The following is a 21,544-nucleotide window of genomic DNA, read 5'->3' on the forward strand; positions in this document are numbered from 1 at the left end:
ACCATTTTTTTGCCGCATTCGGGACCATGTGTCCCTAATACAGAAGAAATGAATAGAAACTCCCATTAGCCTTCACATAGGCATGTATCATAATTTTAATAGCACCAAAATGCATTTTTTTGCCCTTGAACATATTTCACCTGAAATCTGGGGAGGTGACTATGACAAATTGCTTCTGCAACTAGAGGCCAGGTGGATACATGATTTATCAGCCTTAAGACCCCTTTCACACCACACCACCCATAGCGTGGGCGGTAAAATGCCAATATTTTTAGCTGCGTTTTACCGCCGGATTTGTGGCGCATTTCGGCCGCTAGCACCCCCTGCTAGCGGCCGAGAAAGGGTTAAAACTGCCAGCAATACGCCGCAATAGCAGCGTTTTGCCAGCGGTATGACAGCACTGCCCCATTGATTTCAATGGGGAGCATCGGTGAAGGAGCGGTAAACACACCGCTCCTTCACCACTCCAAAGAAGCTGCTGGCAGGACTTTTCCCTGCTGTCCTGTTTTCACACTACATACAATGGTGCAGCTTCTTTAGGGTTTGCAGGCGCTATTTCTAATGCTAGAGGTCTGAAGTATCCCGGCCTCAACGATGCATTCAGCTTTAAATGTTTTCTCTAAATTAATTTTTCATTTATTGATATTAATACATATATATATATATATATATATATATATATATCAATATTTTTTAAAATTTTTACAGTTTCATCCCTTCGCTCCTTGGTTCTTTTTACATTGGTCCACACGGACGCCCGGGGCACCCAGCAACGTTGCGGCTAATCAACTGCTCTGCTGCTGGGAGCCCTAGCGGATTTATTTTCCATTTAGATGCGGCTGCGATTGTTGTCCCTATTACCAAAAATCTCCATCCTGCTGGCCAATCTAGTGTGTATACCCTTTTGGTATCACACCTGATGGATTCCTGCAGTTAAGATGGAACAGCCGGCTTCAGGCGTGCTTGTTGGCACGTCCCAGCATATAGATTCACTGGGTGCATGCGCCGACCGGACTATGACACGATCAGCGTCATCCCTGGGGTTCCACCCCTTGCACTCGTCAGTCCGCACCAATGGGATTTCTCATTGTCTGTCTGCAACCCGGCTGTGACACCAGACAACGCCGGGTTGGGAAGACTATACTTGTGCGGTGTTTACCGCTACCTTCTGTCGCAGGCACCAGCATCAATAGAGAGACTGCTATGTCTCTCTCCAGGCATCTGCCAGCAATACATGTCTATGCCACCAGGTAACAGACTTCCACAGCGCATTCCTTATCTTTTGAGCAAATGCATGCTGCAACTTACTTAATGGTTAATTATTTTCTTTGATTTAAACTTGTAGATGCAGGTTTTTTCCAACCATTTAAAATCCATTCAGTTTCTTGCGAGTGGCGAGTCTGATAGTTTACAGCTATGCTCATTTTTTTGCGGTGAGGAATATTTCTCTCTGGCAAATGAACCTTATGATTCTACCATTTAACCACATGTAGGTAATTATATATATATTTTTAAAAATAATACCTGTTCAAGATGTGCATTATCTTGAGTTACAGCTCCTTTCATTTGGCCACTGCTTTAATTTGGCTTTTTTCAGTGTCAGGGTGGAAAACGTCATTGATGTCTTTTTATTCTCGATGATTTTAACAGTATTATCCCAATCAAAATCTATATCAGAAATTTTTTTGGCAACATGGGTAAAATTTTGCATGGACTTTCTAAAAATGATATGTGAACACGTCTATTCAGCTAACACAATATATATGTATATGAAACTATTCTCATTATTTCTTGTGAAGTCTTATCCACATCTTTCTATTGCTTTCAGCCTACCAACACAATGTACCTAAACTCCTGAGGAAGCTCAGATGAGCGAAACATGTTGAGTGGTATATTTTGAGTGGTATTTTCTGTGTCAATCAATTGCTTTGTTATGTACAAAAAGTTATGTGGATAATTTTATTTTATTGTATTGTATTGTATATTCTCTTGTAATAAAAACTTTTTTTTATGGATATTTATTAAATATCAAAAAAAAAATGTTGACACCTTAAAAGTCCTGGAGTTTGTCCACCCCACTGTCCTTTTCTTTGTCTTTATCCATTTGGGATGTGGTGTCTAGTTTGATGTCTCTGCCCTCATTTATACACAGCCATTAATGTCTAAACCGCTGACAACAAAAGTGAGTACACCCCTAAGGCAGGCCATTCATGGGTCGAATTTCGAAAGAATATTCTTTTGAAAAACGTATCTAAGAATTTTCGTTCGCATTTCGCACCATTAGTGGGCTGCAGCAACAGCAGATTTTTCGTGCAGCAATCAAATTTGAGTAATGATTTTCTAATCACTGATGGGAGAATCGTGCGAGAAATGTAATTGAAAAAAGAAATGCGCACGTGCAAGAAAAGAAAAGGAGTTTCCCAGCCACGAAAATTATTTTCTGTAGCAACATGAGGCGATATTGAAGGCTTGGTGGCACCCTAGAATCACAAAATTTCGGATTTTCAAAAGAAGATTCTTTTGAAATTCCACCATGTATGGCCAGCAGTGGCTCATGGTGCTTAACATTTTTGGGGAGCACAAACAAACTGAAAAATCCCTATCAATTGCAGCCTCACTGTACCATCAAACGCAGCCACTGTGCCTCATAAAATGCAGCCACTGTGTCCATCAATTGCCGCCACTGTGCCCATCAATTGCCGCCACTGTGCCCCATAAAATGCAGCCACTGTGCCCATCAATTGCTCCCACTGTGCCCCATCAAACGCAACCACTGCCACAAATTGCTCCCAGTGTGTCTCCTGCCGGCCCGTCGTCTGCACTTACCTGTCTCGGTGGTACAGCACCTCAATGTCTTCTCGCGTCCTCTCTTCCTGTCCTCTGCTATGATTGGACGCCTGGCGTTCAATCACAGCACCTGTCATTTCAGGTGACGGGTAACAGATCCGAGCACCTGATTGGCAGAGAGGCGGTTTAGTGTTAGGAGACCGAATATTAATTCGCTTTTCGAACACAGCTGAGTGACCTGCGAGCACCCAGCATGGCTCTAATCAGGTGCTGCAACCCCCCCCCCACCCCGCTGCTGTAATTCAGGCGCCCTGCGCCTGAATAGGGGGTGGCAGCGACGGCCATAGATAGATTCATGCACTGCATGAAACTATCTATTGGTGCTAGAGGGGGGGGCGGCAGGAGAGAGGGGGCGGCGCCAATGCGCCCTTAACACAGGGGCCACCACTGATGGCCAGCCTTAGTGAAAATGTCCAAATTGGCCATTAGCCCTCCCTGGTGTCAAGTGACTCGTTAGTGTTACCAAGTCTCAGGTGTGAATGGGGAGCAGGTGTGTTAAATTTGGTGTCATCTCTCACACTCTCTCATACTGGTCACTGGAAGTTCAACATGGCATCTCATGGAAAAGAACTCTCGAAGGATCTGAAAAAAAGAATTGTTGCTATACATAAAGATGGCCTAGGCTATAAGAAGATTGCTAAGACCCTGAAACTAAGCTGCAGCACGGTGGCCAAGACCATACAGTTCCACTCAGAACAGGCCTCGCCATGGTCGACCAAAGAAGTTGAGTGCACGTGCTCAGCATCATATCCAGAGGTTGTCTATAGGAAATAGACGTATGAGTGCTGCCAGCATTGCTGCAGAGGTTGAAGGGGTGGGAGTCAGCCTGTCAGTGCTCAGACCATATGCCGCACACTTCATCAAATTGGTCTGCATGGCTGTCGTCCCAGAAGTAAGCCTCTTCTAAAAATTATGCTCAAAAAAGCAGACTAAGGACATGGATTACTGGGACCGTGTCCTGTGGTCTGATAAAACCAATATAAACTTATTTGGTTCAGATGGTGTTAAGCGTGTGTGGTGGCAACCAAGTGAGGAGTACAGAGATAAGTGTGTCTTGCCTACAGTCAAGCATGGTGGTGGGAGTGTTATGGTCTGGGGCTGCACGAGTGCTGCCAGGACTGGAGAGCTACAGTTCATTGAGGGAACCATGAATGGCAACATATACTGCGACATACTGAAGCAGAGCATGATCCCCTCCCTTCGGAGACTGGGCTGCAGGGCAGTATTCCAACATGATAACGACCCCAGACACACCTCTAAGATGACCACTGCCTTGCTAAAGAAGCTGAGGGTAAAGGTGATGGAGTGGCCAAGCATGTCTCCAGACCTAAACCCTACTGAGCATCTGTGGGGCATCCTCAAGTGGAAGGTGGAGGAGCGCATGGTCTGTAATATCCACCAGCTCCATGATATCTTCACGGAGGAGTGGAAGAGGACTCCAGTGGCAACATGTGAAGCTCTGGTGAACTCTATGCCCAAAAGGGTTAATTAAGGCAGTGCTGGAAAATAATGGTGGCCACACAAAATATTGACTCTTGGGGGTTGATTTACTAAAACTGGAAAGTGCATATCTGGTGCAGCTCTGCAAAGAAACCAATCAGCTTCCAGGATTTATTGCCAAAGTTAATTGAACAAGCTGAAGTGAGAAGCTGATTGGCTACCATGCAAAGCTGCACCAGATTTTGGACTTTCCAGTTTTAGTAAATCAACCCCACTAGGCCCAATTTGGACATACTTTAGTTGTCAGTGGTTTAGACATTAATGGCTGTGTGTTGAGTTATTTTGAGGGGGCAGCAAATTTTACACTGTTATACAAGTTGTACACTCACTACTTTACATTGTAGCAAAGTGTAATTTCTTCTGTGTTGTCACATGAAAAGATATAATAAAATATTTACAAAAATGTGAGGGGTGTACTCACTGTTGTGAGATTTGTATAATTAACAATAAATAAGATGAAAAAGGAGTTAACAATTCATTCGTTAACAATTCATTCATTATTATTATTATTATTATTATTATACAGAATTTATTATATTGCCAATAGCTTGCACAGTGCTTAACAATGGGCCCTACTTGTGGAGCTTACAATCTAAAGGAAGGGGGAGGTGGTACAAGAGGTAATAGCTGCGGGGGATGATCTGATGGAGGTGGCTCGGGTACAGTTCTTAGGTGGATGTGGGATAGGCTTCCCTGAATAAATGTGTTTTCAGGGCTTGCCTAAATGCAGACAGGGTGGGCGTTGACCGGACATACTGGGGCAAGGAGTTCCAGAGGATGGGAGAGGCCCTGGAGAAGTCCTAGGAGGCAAGCATGGGAGAAGGTAACAAGGGAGCTAGAGAGCAGGAGGTCTTGGGGGGAGCGGAGAGGACGATTTGGGCGATATATGCAGATGAGGTTGGTGATATAGCTTGGGGCGATGTTGTGGGTGACCTTGCATGTTGTGGTTAGTATTTTGAAGTTTATATGGTGGCAGTGGTGGAATTATAGGGGTCGCCAAGATCGCCATGGCGACCGGGCCCCTTGCTGCAGGGGGCCCGAGGGCCCCCTGTACTCTTCAATAGGAGGGGAGGCTGAGAGGAGCTCACGATCATCAGCCGAACTGAAATCGGCACTGTGCGGGAGCTCCTTACATTAGGCTTAGTGAAAGCAATGTGTGCTCTTTGTCTCCCCCTAGAGTGCAGTACCCGGCAGGAAGAGCCAAGGTAAATGTCTGCTGTTTTTTTTAATAAGCCTATCTACTGTATTTGTGTTTGTATGTGTGTGTGTGTGTGTGTGTGTGAGCATGCTTGTATGAGTGAACATGCTTGTATGTGTGTGTGTGAGCATGCTTGTATGTGTGTGTGAGCATGCTTGTGTGTGCATGTGTGTGAGCATGCTTGTGTGTGCGTGTGTGTGAGCATGCTTGTATGTGCGTGTGTGTGAGCATGCTTGTATGTGCATGTGTGTGAGCATGCTTGTATGTGCATGTGTGTGAGCATGCTTGTATGTGCATGTGTGTGAGCATGCTTGTATGTGCATGTGTGTGTGTGTGTGTGTGTGTGTGTGTGTGTGTGTGTGTGTGTGTGTGAGCATGCTTGTGTGAGCATGCTTGTATGTGCGTGTGAGCATGCTTGTGTGTGTGTGCGTGTGAGCATGCTTGTGTGTGTGTGAGCATGCTTGTATGTATGTGTGTGTGTGCGCATGCTTGTATGTGCATGTGTGTGTGAGCATGCATGTATGTGTGTGCGTGAGCATGCATGTATGTGTGTGTATGAGCATGCTTGTATGTGTGTGTGTGTGTATGAGCATGCATGTGTGTGTGAGCATGCTTGTATGTATGTGAGCATTAATGTATGTGTGTGTGTGTGTGTGTGTGAGCGAGCATGCTTGTATGTGTGGGAGCATGCATGTATGTGTGTGTGTGTGTGTGTGCATTAATGTATGTGTGTGTGTGTGAGCATGCTTGTGTGTGTCTGTGAGCATGCTTGTATGTGTGTGAGAGCATGCATGTATGTATGTGTGTGTTCATATATGTATGTGTATGTATGCATGTGTTTATCAGTGGTGGTGCATCCAAAAGGGTGCACAGGTTCCACCCCCTCTATGACCAATGGATAGATTCATGCATAGCATAGCATGAATCTATCCATGGCCACCGCTGCCACCCCCATATTTAGGTGTCTGGTCCCTTTTGGGGTGCCGGGTGCCTGAATTACAGCGACGGGGGGTGTTTTTGCAGCACCTGATTAGAGCCATGGGCTACAATAGGCTTCAAAATAGGTGAACTGCGAGCGCCATGCTTGACGCTCACAGTCTACCCAGGTGTGTTAGAAAAGTGAATTAATATTCACTTTCCTAACACTGAACCGCCTCTCCACCAATCAGGTGTGTGGGTCTTTTACCCATCACTTGATTGGCTGAAACGATAGACACAGCTATTGGACGCCCATCAGGAGGAGAGGACGGGAGATGAGGATGGCAGTAGCTGCATGGAGGACCCCGCTCATGGCCGTTACCCGCTGCCCCACCAAGACAGGGTAAGTGGCGGGCAGACAGTGAGCGGGCTGTGGGGATTCACAGTGGCAGCATTTGATGGGCACAGTGGCGGCATTTGATGGGCACAGTGGCGGCATTTGATGGGCACAGTGGCGGCATTTGATGGGCACAGTGGCGGCATTTGATGGTACAGTGGTGGCTGTAATTGATGTTTTTTAAATCGGTTCCTTTATATGCAGCCACCCACTGGGCCCTGGTGTTCCACCATCGGGCTCGGAGAAAAGAGCCCTGTCCGGAGGTCGGGGGGGGGGGGGGGCCGCCATGGTTTCCTGCATCGGGGCCCTGAAGGTTCTAGTTACGCCACTGTATGGTGGGGTAGTGGAAGCCAGTGAAGGGATTGGCAGAGAGGGGCAGCAGTCACAGATCGGTTAGTAAAGTGTATGAGTCTAGCAGCAGCATTCATAATAGACTGAAGGACGGACAACCCGATGTAATGGTAGGCCGGTGAGGAGAGTTGCAATAGTCGAGGTGGGAAATAACCAAGGAGTGAATAAGTTCTTTTGTACGGACGATACTAAGCTATAACTTCTCCACAGGATGTGGAAGCCTTACAAAAAGATCTGAACAAATTAATGGGGTGGGAACCTACATGGCAAATGAGGTTTAATGTAGAAAATGTAAAATAATGCATTTGGGCAGCAAAAATATAAATGCAATCTACTCACTAGGGGGAGAACCTCTGGGGGAATCTAGGATGGAAAAGGACCTGAGGGTCCTAGTAGATGACAAGCTCAGCATTTCATGTAATGCCAAGCTGCTGCAAGCAAAGCAAACAGAATATTGGCAAGCAGGGCTGCAACTAACAATTATTTTCATAATCGATTAGTTGGCCGATTATTGTTTCAATTAATCAATTAATAACCTTAAAAAAAAGTGTGGTGTATAATTTAGTTAATATGTAAAGTTTGAAAAAAAAGGCAATTTATTCTTAACTATCTCTATATACAGTGGTAAATAAAAATAACCAACTGTATGGTTAGGGAGTAAAATCTTTAATCCATTCTGAGAATAACCGACAGAAGAGATATACTGTATATACTGTTAGAGTTTGAATCTGGTAAATATCATCAGACGCAGAGATCTAATTTTTTTATTTAAAGCGGAGGTCCACCCTAAAGTGGACCTTCCGCTCATTGGAATCCTCCCCCCCTCCGGGCCACAATTGGCACCTTTCAGGGGGGAGGGGGGTGCAGGTACCTGTACAGTACAGGTATCTGCACCCACTTCCGGGATAGCTCTCTGCGGAAAGGGGCGTAGATTACGCCCCTTTCCGAAAGTCCCCCGCTGCCTGCTGGGAAACACACAGATCCCAGAGGCAGCGGGTCCATCCTTATTGCGCAGCGCGACTCGCGCATGCGCAGTAGGGAACCGGGAAATGAAGCCGAAAGGCTCCACTTCCTGATTCCCATACCCAAGATGGCGGCAGCAGCACCCGAGAGACGATCGAGAGATCAGCTTCGGGTGCCGACATCGCGGGCGCGCTGGACAGGTAAGTGTCACTATTTTAAAAGTCAGCAGCTGCAGTATTTGTAGCTGCTGGCTTTTCAAAAAAAAAAAAAAAAAAACGCGGACTCCCGACGGACTCCCGCTTTAAAAGAAAAAAAGTTAAAAACTGCTTTGCAGATTTACAAACAGAACTGTAAAAAAAAATATTATATGCTGGCCATACAAAAACAATGTCTTCCTTCAAAAAAAAAAAAATATATATTTTAAGAACGTTCGTTTGATTTTGTAATCATTAGTGGAGTCAAATTGACATTTGTTTTCACCCACAGCGACGGGAAAATTTTGAAATAATAGAAAACTTCTTGGTCAAAGGAATTTTCAAAGGAATCCACGTGGCCAGCATAAGGCTCGGTACACACCTATACAGTTTGCTTTTTTTCTGTTTCTGCCATGCTTTTTGCTGTGCGTTTTGATTTTTTGTGCACGTGATTTTGCTGCGATTTGCGTTTCTTGCATTTTTTTTTTTTGGCCAATATGTTGTTGGGCAGATAAAAAAAAATAAAAAAAAAAACACAAATTGCTGCAAAAACACATTACAAGCTTTTCTGCAGCTTCTCCATCGAAGTATAATGAACCAAAAAAGCAGTCTTTGAGTTGAAAAAAGTTCCTGACCCTTTCCAAATACGCAGCAACAGAAAAAAAGCATGAGTGAACTGTGCATTTCTGCAAAAAGGACCAAAAAACACACAGGTGTGAACCAGGCCTAAGACATTTAGTAACATAATGGGGTTAAATAAAAATAGCCCTTTATAGTACAAAAATAATCGCTACTGCAAGGGGTTCATTATTTTACTGTGCAATAGTAAAAGTAATATTTACAGTAGCAATTATTTTCTCTTTTTGTACTCTAAAGGGCTCATTTTAGTTTTTTTAACCCCATTGTCGATTAATCGAGAATGAAAATAGCAATCAATTAATTTCATAATCGACTAGTTGTCGATTAATCGACTAGTTGTTTCGGCCCTATAGGCATGCATTAAAAAGGGGATTAACTCCAGAGATAAAACGATAATTCTCCCACTCTACAAGACTCTGGTCTGGCTACAGCTGGAGTATGCTGTCCAGTTCTGGGAACCGGTCCTTAGGAAGGCTGTACTGGAAATGGAGCAAGTACAGAGAAGGGCAACAAAGCTAATAAAGGGTCTGGATGTTATTAGTTATGAGAAAACGTTACGAGCACTGAACTTATTCTCTCTGGAGAAGAGATGCTTGAGAGGGGATATGATTTCAATATACAAATACCGGACTGGTGATCCCACAATAGCGATAAAACTTTTTTGTGAAACAGAGTTTAATAAGACACATGGCCATTCACTAAAATTAGAAGAAAAGCGGTTTAACCATAAACTACGTAGAGGGTTCTTTACTGTAAGAGCACTTAGGATGTGGAATTCCCTTCCACAGGTGGTGGTTTCAGCTGGGAGCATCAATAGTTTCAAGAAACTATTGGATAAGCACCTGAACGACCACAACATACAGGGATATAAAATGTAATACTGACATATAATCACATACATAGGTTGGACTTGATGGATTTGTGTCTTTTTTCAACGTCGCCTACTATGTAACTATGTAAGGGCGGCACTCTCACCTAGCAGTAAAAAGAGTCGCTGGTTTGAATCCCAACCACGACACTACCTGCCTGGAGTTTGCATGTTCTCCCTGTGCCTGTGTGGGTTTCCTCCGGGTACTCTGGTTTCCTCCCACACTCCAAAGACATGCAGGTAGGTTAATTGGCTTCTGTCCCAAATTGGCCCTAGTATTGTTGGATCCTTGAGGGTAGGGACCGATGTGAGTGAGCAATGTACAGGGATAGGGACAATTGTAGACACTCACTCAGGTTGAACTAGATAGTAAGGTTGAATAAAGACACCAGTCTAACTATGTAACTAGGTAACTATGTAAGATTAGCAGATTATGGAAAAGAAAAGCAGGAGAGGTCACAGGACAAATTCAGCTGTCAGGGAGACACAAAAGAGGTAAATTTAGCTACTACTACTGTTAAATTTTATCTCCCTGATATTCTCTCCTTTCCCCCTGGGCAGTGGCAGCTATGAGCCAGAGCACTATAAAGCTTCTGTCAGCCTTTTTTTCTCTAGCGGAGGGAAGACATAACATCAAGGCTGGAAATGCACACATTTCAATTGCAGAAAGTGACATTGTTTTTGAGATGAAGGAAGAGGAGAGTTCTCACTAAGAAAGTGACTGCTCTTCAACAAAATGGCGTCCTCCAGCCAGATCAAACAGGATTGATATTAGAGGCATTTTACAGCACACACTAATTTTAGTAGCATAAATATTAATGTGGAATGTATGTTTTTTGTTAACCGCTTGCCGACCACCTCACGTCTATATACGTCGGCAGAAGGGCTCGTACAGGCAAAATAACGTACCTGTACGTTGCCCTTTAAGATAAGGTGACCAGATTTTTTAAATGAAATCCGGGGACATTTTTTTTTTTTTTTTTTACTAGCAATGGCGGCAATTATCGACTCTCTGCACGTTGCCCCCGCCGCCTGCCTCACAGCCTATCAAGTCTAAGCCCTTGTACACACGGTCGGACATTCCGACAACAAAATCCGTCAGATTTTGTCCGAAACTTGTGTTGCGTACACACGGTCGGAGAAAGTTGTCGGAAAATCCGATCGCACGTAACGTGACGATGTTATTTAGTTACGTCGGGACTACGTTCAGGCTAGTAGCCAAAAGCTTTGGTCTAGGAATTTGATCTGAGCATACGTGGCACTTTGTCCGATCGGAATTCTCTACACACAATTGGGCAAAGTCCGATTTTATCATGTTGTCGGAAAGTTTTATAGCCCAGCTCTAAAACTTTGTCCGTCGGATATTCCGGCGGAAACAGTCCGATGGAGCCCAAACACAGTCGGATTATCCGACAACACGGTGCGATCTGACATTTTCCGTCGGGATGTCCGACCGTGTGTACAAGGGCTTACTCTCCAGGCCCCGGCTACTACTGGGTGGGGAGTGGAGGAAGATCACTCGGCCAGGGAAGGGGCAAGGAGATGGGCAGGTGGCTGGCCGGGAACATGCAAGCAGGAGCGAAACCGGCATGCACCCGAAACTGAAGAAATATTCTCTCCTCTCTGGCCAGCACATGATCATCAGAAAGGGGCACAGATAATTAAAAAAATACACCTCACCCCCTAAGCTAGCAGGAGCAGCAGAGCGGGGGGGTGTAATTCAGATTTTTTTTTTAATTCTGCACTGCCTGTCTTTGAAATTGCCCCAGCCCCTGTTCAAATGCAATCCGGGGTCAAAACCGGAGACAGACTTGGTTCGGGGACAGTGTCCAGTTTCCGGGGACTGTCCCCGGAAACCGGGGATGTCTGGTCACCCTACTTTAAGAGGCAGCCAGCGGGCGCGTGCGGCAAGCTCCGTGAGTCAGGTCGTGGGTCCCGTGGACTCGATTCCCTCACGGAGAGGCTAATGTAAACAAGCATCTCCCCATTCTGCTTAGTGACAGTGTCACTGATCTCTGCTCCCTGTGATTGGGAGCAGAGATCAGTGACGTGTCACACGTAGCAACGCCCCCTCCCCCCACAGTTAGAAACACTCCCCAGGGCACACTTAACCCATACACTGCCCCCTAATGGTTAACCCCTTCACTGCCAGTGTCATTTACACAGGAATCAGTGCATTTGTATAGCACTGATTGCTGTATAAATGACAATGGTCCCAAAAATATGATAAAAATGTCCAATGTGTCCTCTATAATGTCGCAGTCATGATAAAAATCGCTGATTGCTGCCATTACTAGTAAAAAAAATAAAAAAAATAAAAATGAATTAATCAATAAAAATGCCATAAAACTATCCCCTATAACTTTTGCACAAACCAATCAATAAACGCTTATTGCGATTTTTATTACCAAAAATATGTAGAAAAATACGTATCGGCCTAAACTGAGGGAAAAAAATAGTTTTTTTATATATTTTTAGGGGATATTTATTTTAGCAAAATGTAAAAAATAATGCATTTTTTTTCAAAATTGTTGCTGTTTAAAGCGCAAAAAACACCAAAAGAAAGTTCTATTTGTGGGAAAAACTTCAAGAGAGCTATCTGCCACATGTTGCGGATTGTCACTTGCCATGTCACCTGCCACACGTTGCAGATTGTCCACCTGCCACATGTTGCGGATTGTCACTTGCCACACGTTGCGGATTGTCCACCTCTCACGTCACCTGCCACACATTGCGGATTGTCCACCTGCCACATGTTGCAGATTGTCCACTTGCAACGTCACCTGCCACATGTTGCAGATTGTCCACTTGCAACGTCACCTGCCACATGTTGCGAATTGTCACTTGCCACGTCACCTGCCGCATGTTGCGGATTGTCCACTTGCCACGTCACCTGCAGCAACAACTGTTGCCCTATTTGAGGCTCCAGCTCCTGTCAAATCAGCTCTGAGACTTGAGTCTGACGTGACTGACTGACGTCACTCGTCTGAGACTCAAGTCTCAGTGCAACTGCGAGTGCGAGTGCAACTGTTCTCTCCCTGGCCTGTTACAGTGAGTCACGTCGGCTCTGAGAGTGAGACTGGAGTCCAACGTGACTCACTAATGTCACTCATTGCTAGACGCCAAGCGGCCCAGGCGTTAGCAACGAGTGCAGGGAAGAGGCTCCACCCACCTGTTCCTTCTGGTATTAGTCGAGTCTCTCTCTCTGCGCCGCTGATCAGCTGATGTGAGAGAGACTCGGCAGACGCAGCAGCAGAGAATAGGAGACATGTCATGTCAGTCAGTGGCAGATAGTGCTACTATTTCGGGGGGGGGAGGGCAATTGCCCTGTTGCCCCCCCGGATCCGCCCCTCATACTAGAGCATACACCCATGCGAGGGCTGTGTTTACCCCCATGGGAGTGCACAGGTGTTCAGTGCATCCCCGTGCAGGCAGTCCTGTTAAAGAGGTTGTAAAGGTTTGTGTTTTTTCACCTTAATGCATCCTATGCATTGAGGTGAAAAAAGACCTGTCAGTGACCAGCCTCCCAGCCCCCCCGTTTTACTTACCTGAACCCTCGAACTTGTCCCATGGTGAAACGCTGTCTCTCTTCCCAGGGCTCTCGGCTCTTAATTGGATAGATTGATAGCAGCGCACACCATTGGCTCCCGCTGCTGTCAATCAAATACGACGCGGGGCGGGGCCGAGTCCTGCATTCGGCCTCTATGGACATTGAATGCTAATCTCGGAAGCGCACCCACAAGGTAACCCCCCGGAAGAGCACTTCTCCCAGGGGGGTTATCTGATGTGGGGAGGAGCCAAGAGAGCCGCTGAGGGACCTCAAAAGACCAGGTTCTGGGGCCACCCTGTGCAAAACGAGTTGCACAGCGGAGGTAAGTATGTGCATGTTTGTTATTTAAAAAACAACAACAAATCTTTAGTGTCACTTTAATGTCAATGCGGGATGCAGCGGCTGCATGGACACAGAGGTTGCTACCATTCAGAGCCGTGCACCCACACAGATGTCAATATGGGAGCAGCATCTGGGTCCATGCAGCCGCTGCATGCCATACAACATAAATGGGACTGCCTGCAGGAGGGGGCACGGAACCTCACACGGATTTTCCCCCTCCATGTGCCGATCTTTGTTAATCCCCCTGTCTACCTTCTATGGGCAATCATTTCCTCTGACAATCTCAGTGAACAATTGACCATCTGTAATAGAATTCCTGCCCTGCTGCCCACTACCAGTACCCCATACAAGGCATGGAAAGGAGGGAGCGCTCAGTACATAAACATAGACATTTGCCTGAAACAAGCACTCATGTTTATAGCACAGAATGATTGCACAGCAGTCAGCTCTCTCCATATCAGTAAAACCTACAGGAGCCAAATTCTAGACAATAGAAGTAATAATTATTACACGTGTCATTTGAACTGCCCCTAGAATGCATGCTCCTGCAGCCAGTGGTGGTCCAGGCGTAGTACAAGCCCTGTCCATGTATAACACAGCTGTAGCATATTTAGGTGTCTTCTGCTACTCACCGTCCATGCAAAGCTTGCCAGCACTTCCACTCTCCGCCCCCCTGATTGGACAAGAAGGAAGGAGGTTTGGAACGCATACTTCCGCCATGTAAACTCAATGGAACGCATAGTAGATTAAGAACACGTTGCTAAGAGACGGAAATGGCTGCTGTCAAAGGTCTGATACAGGGATTTGGCGTTCTGAGGTCCCGGAAGTTTCTGCAGCTAGGACGGTATGTGGCCGCCGGTGTGGCCTCCCTGTCCTCGGTAGGTAACATTCCAGCAGGCTTGTAATGGCGCCCCAGAGCTGAGCACGTTGCCAGCCGATCCTGATTGTGAAGGACAGTCCCTGGTCGGAAGATCTGTCTCTGGAAATGTCCTCTTCTCTGTGCTGACCTGCATGACATTGCATGAGAAAGTTTGCTCTCTTTGTTTTGGATGGAGTGATGATGAGCGGTTAAAGTAAAACTAAAGGCAAAGCTTTTTTATTTATTTTTTCCATTTTGGATAGCGTAAGGGAGGGTTATAACCCCTGTCAGATTTTTTTTCACCATCTGTGTCTCATTTGCAGAGATTTCCTTTTACTTCCTGTCCCATAGCCAAACAGGAAGTGAGAGGAAATCCCTGCAAATTAAGGGAATTCCTTGCCCCATCCCCCCCCCCCCCCCCCCCATTAACCAGAACTAGTGTCCTCATTGGAAGATAATAATTTTCTGGGGACAACCCAAAATTTGGGATTTTCCTTTACTTTCAATGGTAAACAGGTCAAACATAGAAAGTTTATCTCCTTAAAGTGGAGTTCCACCCAAAAATTGAACTTCTGCTTATCTGTTCCCTCCCTCCCTCCCCCCCTCCGCTGCCACATTTGGCACCTTTCTGGGGGAGTGGGTACCTGTTTTTCACTGGTACCCTGTCCCCACTTCTCTCGGATCTCCCAACGGCGGGGTACGTCAGAAGTTTGCCCCCCCCCTCCCCTGCTACCGGGCCAGTAGGAGAGCGTGGCATGCTTGGTGCATGCGCAGTATGGACCCGGCTGTGAAGCCACAATGCTTCAGTACCAGATTCCCTTTCTGGCAATGGCAGCGGCAGCACCCAAGAGCTGATGGGAACATCGTCTGTGGTGCCGACATCGCTGGATTCAAGGACAGGTAAATGTCCTAACATTAAATGCTTCCGGACCCCACGTACGTTTACTGTGGCAGGGTGGCCTGGGTGCAAAAAAAATAAAAAAATCACGTACCTGTACGTGATTTCGTACAGGCCATTTAGGGGACACATGCACCGCTCCTGCTGTGCTTGGACACAGCGGAAGCCAATCAGCAGGTCTGGCGGCCACAATGTGTTTTCCGATGTAAGCAAAGCACACCACTGATCTGTCAGAGATTGTGTTTCAGTTAAGCTTATTCACGATCTCTCTTTTCCTTCAGTGAATCTTGGATTTATTTGGATCTACAGTATTTAACGGCGTATAACACGCACTTGCCATTAGTGCAGCCTGATCCATGCTCATCTACAGCCTCGGAGGGTACAGAGAGTGGAGCTGGATGACTTCTGACAGATTACATACAGGAGAATCTCCTGTTTACTCGGTGGCCTCTTTAATACAAAGTCAAGCCTCATATGATAGACAGAACAGTCGCCCAATGTCAGCCCAGGAGATGGGATTACATTGTCCCCGTGGCACTATGGGATTCGTTGGGGACCACAAAAGAGATATATATCTTCAAATTACCAGTGGGGTCATTTGAAACCAGAACGGCCCACAGCTCGGGCTTTGGACATACCTGAACTACAGTATGTGTATCTGCTGACATTTAATTTTTGGAGGGGGAGGCCGGAACACTGCCTTAACGGGGCACAGACCACATTAATTATGGACAGGGGTTCTAATCCCTTTCCAAAACTAATAAAAAGTTTTGCCTTTTAGTTATACTTTAACAACTTCCAGCCCAAGGACTTCATATGACAGCTTTGATTTTCAGTGGAGCTACAGGCATCATTCAGATATCCTCGTTTTCAGCAGGGGATTCTGTGCATCGTAAGAATCATCATAGCGGCAGTTCTGCCTCTTAATTGTTATTACAGACGACAGGAGGGGACACCCGCCACCATCCAGTGCTTCTCTGGGCTCTCCTTTGCCATTGGGGACCAGGAGAAAGAATCGGCCACTGCCAGATGATGACCGTAGAGATGACTGATGACCGTCGGAGGCCCAGACGTGACGTTATGACGTCATGTCCGGGTTGTGGCTGGTAAGCATGAGATTGTGGATTTTTATTTATTTTTTTGATCTCATGCTTTCCAGCCTGGAGGAGAGATGTGGGGTCTTATTGAGCCCGCATCTCTCCATGAAGAGGACCTGTCACGAACCATTCTTATTACAATGTAAAAAATAATGTAAAAACAAACAAAAATAAAAAATGTAAAACGCCCCTGTCCTCAGTAGCTCGCGCTCAGAAGCGAAGGCATGCGTAAGTCCCACCCACATATGTAAACGCTATTCAAGCCACACATGTGAAGTATTGCCACGTGCATTAGAGCACGAGCAACAATTGGCACTAGACCTCCTCTGTAACTCTAAACTGGTACCCTGTAAAAAAATGTAAAGCTTTGCCTATGGAGTTTTTTAAGTACCACAAGTGTGCAAAATTTTAAAGCATGACATGTTGGGTACCTATTTACTCGGCGTAACATTATCTTTCACATTATACAAAAAAATCGGGCTAACTTTACTGTTTTGTTTTTTTAATTCATGAAACAATTATTTTAAAAAAAAAGTGTTTGAAAAATTGTTGCACAAATATGGTGCAGGATAAAAAGTTGTAACGGCCGCCATTTTATTCCCTAGGGTGTCTGCTAAAAAAACATGTATAATATTTGGGGGTTGTGAATAATTTTCTAGCAAAAAAATTATGATTTTTATATGTAGGAGAGGAGTACCAGAATAGGCCCAATATGGAAGTGGTTAAATCCTCTGTCGGTTTTTATCACTGCTTGTGTCCTTGTTAGGAAGATTCGTCCTCTCTAAAACCATGTACACAGGGTCAGATTTTCCAATGGGAATTCATGATGGACTGAAGGGGGGGTAGAGTATGCAGAGGTAGGCCAATGAGGAGGGAGTTGCAGTAATCAAGGCCAGAGATAACCAGGGAGTGAATTAAGAGCTTTCTTGTGTCATTGGTTAGATGAATGAAGTGTGCCTCAAATGAGGAGAGTGACAGAGAGGGAGGTGGGTGAAGTACTTGAAAGGTGCTATGTGGGTCCAACACCCCCTCCTTTGTGTCCACTGGGTCTGGGGGAGTGAATCCAAAGAAGACCACCGTGGGATAGAGCAGCAGAAGACACAGTATCGGATTCGTGAAGCCAGGTTTTCGGTAATCATGAGTATTATTCTTTAGTTCTGCGTTAAAATATCTTCTGCTTCTTTGTGCTGATTGTACTACATATGATCACATCTCTGTTTTCAACATGTAATCTCATAATTTGATCGATCGAAATACCATCACATTCATGAACAAAATTTTCATTTTGATTGACATTACTTGGTGATGAAATAGTAGTATACCAAGATACATTTTATATTGTTTTTTTGAGACAGCTTTATTTTAGTGTTATTTAACCCCTTCATGATGACAAAGCTTAACAACTGAACACAGTTTTGCAACTGTTAGTAAAACTTTACATATCATCGCAATTATTTAGTGTAGTCAGGAGGAATATTACCCCCCCCCCCCCCCAAAGATGACAAATCAGGCCATCATTTTTGATAAATAGTAATAAATATCTCCAGATTCTTTTTTATTATCAAAGGGAAACTTACACAAAACAGTAGAACAAAAATGTTTTTAGCTGTAGTAGGGCCCTGAGATATTGCGTATTTTGCTTTTTATCCTACCTAAAACACACTGACACTGATACTAATTTTAAAAATGTGATCCTAACCTTGACACTAACCCTGACCCAAATCAAACCCAGGGGTGGGTTCTGTGACGGAACCGATCGCACACTCCAATTGAGTGCTTCCGTCAGTATACTGCTTCCTAAGTCTGAATATAGATATCAGATATTCCAACCGCTCACAAGCACAAAACAAGACGACACTTGCTTAGCTGCTCAACATGGACTCCTTTATTAGAACCAAAATGACAAGTATTTATAATACAGTAGAAGGGGAGGTCCCCCCTCCTGATCATTTATTCTAACAATACAACCGTAGCCAGAAACAGAATTAACCTGAGCTAATTATCTAAATCAACACTCAGACTAGTTGACTGAGGGATTAGACTTTTCGGCTCCTAGCTCACTAACAATTCAATAAACATTACCATAAACATCAACACAGGGTTAATTAGCCCAAACAACAATTCGTTGAATACTATTACGAGCCAGACTAGACTCATTTACATTATACAAGCCAACAGACTGGCTGGAGTTCATGACATTAGCATCTGACAGTGTGTCCCAACAGCATGATAACACACATTATATATACAGCATTGAATCTGACTAGCACAGATTATAGTGGGGTTCTCATTCACCCTGTGCCCCTTAAAATCCAGGGCCCATAATCAGTCGGCAAGAGGCTCGCGTTCAGTCCTCTCAAAAAGCCTGTGTCCCGGCTAGGTCTGTCACAGGTTCTACAGTGACTGATTGCTGTGATAGCCTCTGATTACAATAATCAGGTGATTAGGAACTGGGCCTCCCAGTTCCCAAACATTAGTATGGAACCCAGGGCCCTGGATGAGAGCCTAGTCTCCTAGCATTTATGTGTACATTCTGTGGGAATGGGGTTAATGAACACTGGGTTTGGTTTTTTTTTTTTTTTTTTTTTTTTTTTTTACTATATAGAAGAAAAAGACAAACGTTTTAGATGTTTACCTTTACTCTGTTATCTTACATAGCAAATAAAAATTCCAGAACAGTACAAACACCCCTGAAATGACCTTTATTAAAATGTAAACAATTCAAGGTGATCCTTTTTTGGAAATAAAGCAACATGCTGGAGTTGAGGTAGCTGAAAAACATGGACCTTGGTTATGTGCACTGGATGCAGCAGCATCATAGGTCATGCACAAAGGAGAAAGTGAAGGGGTTAATGTACAGGTCACATAACTGGGAGGAGGAAGATAAAGGTTAACATGCATCGTTTCAAGCTAATAGAGTAAGGGTTTGATGTACAAGTCCCATAGATGCGGAGCAGATGTACGGGGAAGGTGAAAGGGTCCCACAATCAAACGCCCTCCTTCCCTACATCTGCCTCTGCTGCTTGTGCCCCAGAACTAATGCATGATCGTCCATCCTTCCGTTGTAAGGGGAATGGGTGGGCTCTCCAATGTAAACAGTACATGGGTTGCTGTGATTGGTTATCACATCAGTCGTATAGTACAGAGCTGCTCAGATCAATTTTGTACCCTGTATCTGTGAACCGAGCTATCTGGTGATTATTACGGGGAGGGAGGGGGTGGGAAGGATACATGCACTTATCCGCTAAAACAGGGGTAGGCAACCCCTGGTACTGGTGCCGCAAGCAGCACACAAAGCCTCTTTTGCTGGCACTCAGCAGAGCAGTGAAGGGCAGTGTCAGTGAAACATTAATGCATTCCAATTTGAGAGTTCCCCATGCTGCACCTGCACTGAGTGGGGAGGCACTGTGCCCCACACATTGTAAAAGATGGGAAACATCTTTGGGAAACAATGTTTGTTTGGTTCTCTAATGCCGCGTACACACGATCGGACTATCCAGTGGACTTAGTCCAGCGAACAACCCGCCGGACTTTACAGCAGAGGTCAGCCGGACTTTCCGAATGAGTGGACTGGCCCACACACGCCCGGACAATCCGCCGGACTTTTGAAATGAACGAACTTGCCCACACACAGCGTAAAGTCCATTCATTTTGAATGCGGCTCCAGGTAGCCAGGACTAGCGAAGGAAGTGAATGTCGCCGACTCTATCCACGAGATTGACCCCTCGCTAGCCCCGTCAACTGGTATGGATTTGAAGGGGAACCCCTACGCTGGGTCCCCCCAAAGTCCATAGCAGACCCTTATCCGAGCACACAGCCCGGCCAGTCAGCAAAGGGGGTGGGGATGAGCCATACCAGGCCGCGTGCCCTCAACATGGGGGGGTGCTTTGGGGAAAGGGGGGGCCCTGTGGCCCCCCCATCCCAAATAACCTTGTCCCCATGTTGATGAGGATAAGGGCCTCTTCCGATAATCCTGGCCATTGGTTGTCGGGGTCTGTGGGCGGGGGGCTTATCAGAGTCCAGGAGCCCCCTTTAATAATACGATGTACCCCTACCCATTCACCTGGTGTTAATAAAAAAACATAACACAAGTTTTTAAATAATTTATTAGACAGCTCTGGTGGTCTTCTCTTCTTTCGTCTTGGGGGGTCTTCTGGCCGGACTCCTCCTCTATCTTCTGCTCTTTTACTAGCGGAGGAGCCCAGCTTTCTTCTTCGTTGCCACCATCCGGGGGTCTTCTTCCAACTTCGGAGTCTTGTCCCGCTCTTCGGTTCTTCTGCCGGGCCTCCGCTATTTTCTTATAGCTCTTTTACTAGCGTTGGCCTGGTCTGTCGCCGCCGCCTTCTTCTCTTCTCTTCTTTCTCCTTGTGATGTTGACACAACACTCTCTCTGGCTGCAATGGCAGGGACGCGTTGTGCGGCGACTTATATAGGGACAAGGTGCGGGGTCACCATGATGTCACATGATGACATCACCCGGTGACGTCGCCGCACAACGCAGAAGACCCCAGAAGAGCGGGACAAGACCTCGAAGTCGGAAGAAGACCCCCAGACTGTGGCGACGGTGAAGAAGAAAGCCAGGCTCCTTCGCTAGTAAAAGAGCTATCAAAAGAGCAGAAGATAGTGGAGGAGTCTGGCGAGAAGACCCCCCAAGACGGAAGAAGAGAAGACCACCGGAGCTGTCTAATAAATTATTTTAAAAACTTGTGTTGTGTTTTTTTTATTTACACTTTTTTTCACCAGGTGAATGGGTAGGGGTCACTTATTAAAGGGGGCTCCCGGATTCCGATAAGCCCCCCCACCCGCAGACCCCGACAACTAACGGCCAGGGTTGTCGGGAAGAGGCCCTTGTCCTCACCAACTTGGGGTGGGAGGTGCAGGGCCCCCCTCTCCCCGAAGCACCCCCCCTCCATGTTGAGGGCA

At 45.7% G+C, this 21,544-nt stretch overlaps 2 protein-coding genes across 8 annotated transcripts in view; one reads left to right on the forward strand and one right to left on the reverse strand.

Moving 5' to 3' along the window:
• DTD2 (D-aminoacyl-tRNA deacylase 2) overlaps positions 1 to 14,535 on the reverse strand; it is a 37,659-nt gene extending 23,124 nt beyond the window's left edge. For 4 of the 5 annotated variants that reach the window (XM_077464819.1, XM_077464818.1, XM_077464817.1 and 1 more), the window contains exon 1: positions 14,400 to 14,535. In XM_077464819.1, the coding sequence (XP_077320945.1) occupies positions 14,400 to 14,507 (108 nt within the window). In that variant the 5' untranslated portion in view covers positions 14,508 to 14,535. The other variant, XM_077464816.1, reaches the window with a different exon arrangement.
• Positions 14,497 to 21,544, forward strand: part of NUBPL (NUBP iron-sulfur cluster assembly factor, mitochondrial) — a 69,983-nt gene continuing 62,935 nt past the window's right edge. For all 3 annotated transcript variants that reach the window (XM_077464813.1, XM_077464811.1, XM_077464814.1), the window contains exon 1: positions 14,497 to 14,645. In XM_077464813.1, coding sequence (XP_077320939.1) covers positions 14,541 to 14,645 — 105 coding nt within the window. In that variant the 5' untranslated portion in view covers positions 14,497 to 14,540. The remainder of the gene's footprint in view (positions 14,646 to 21,544) is intronic.

Source organism: Lithobates pipiens, unplaced genomic scaffold, assembly GCF_037356315.1.
Source record: "Lithobates pipiens isolate NorthernLeopardFrog02 unplaced genomic scaffold, aLitPip1_a1.2 Scaffold_30, whole genome shotgun sequence".
Lineage (NCBI taxonomy): Eukaryota > Metazoa > Chordata > Amphibia > Anura > Ranidae > Lithobates > Lithobates pipiens.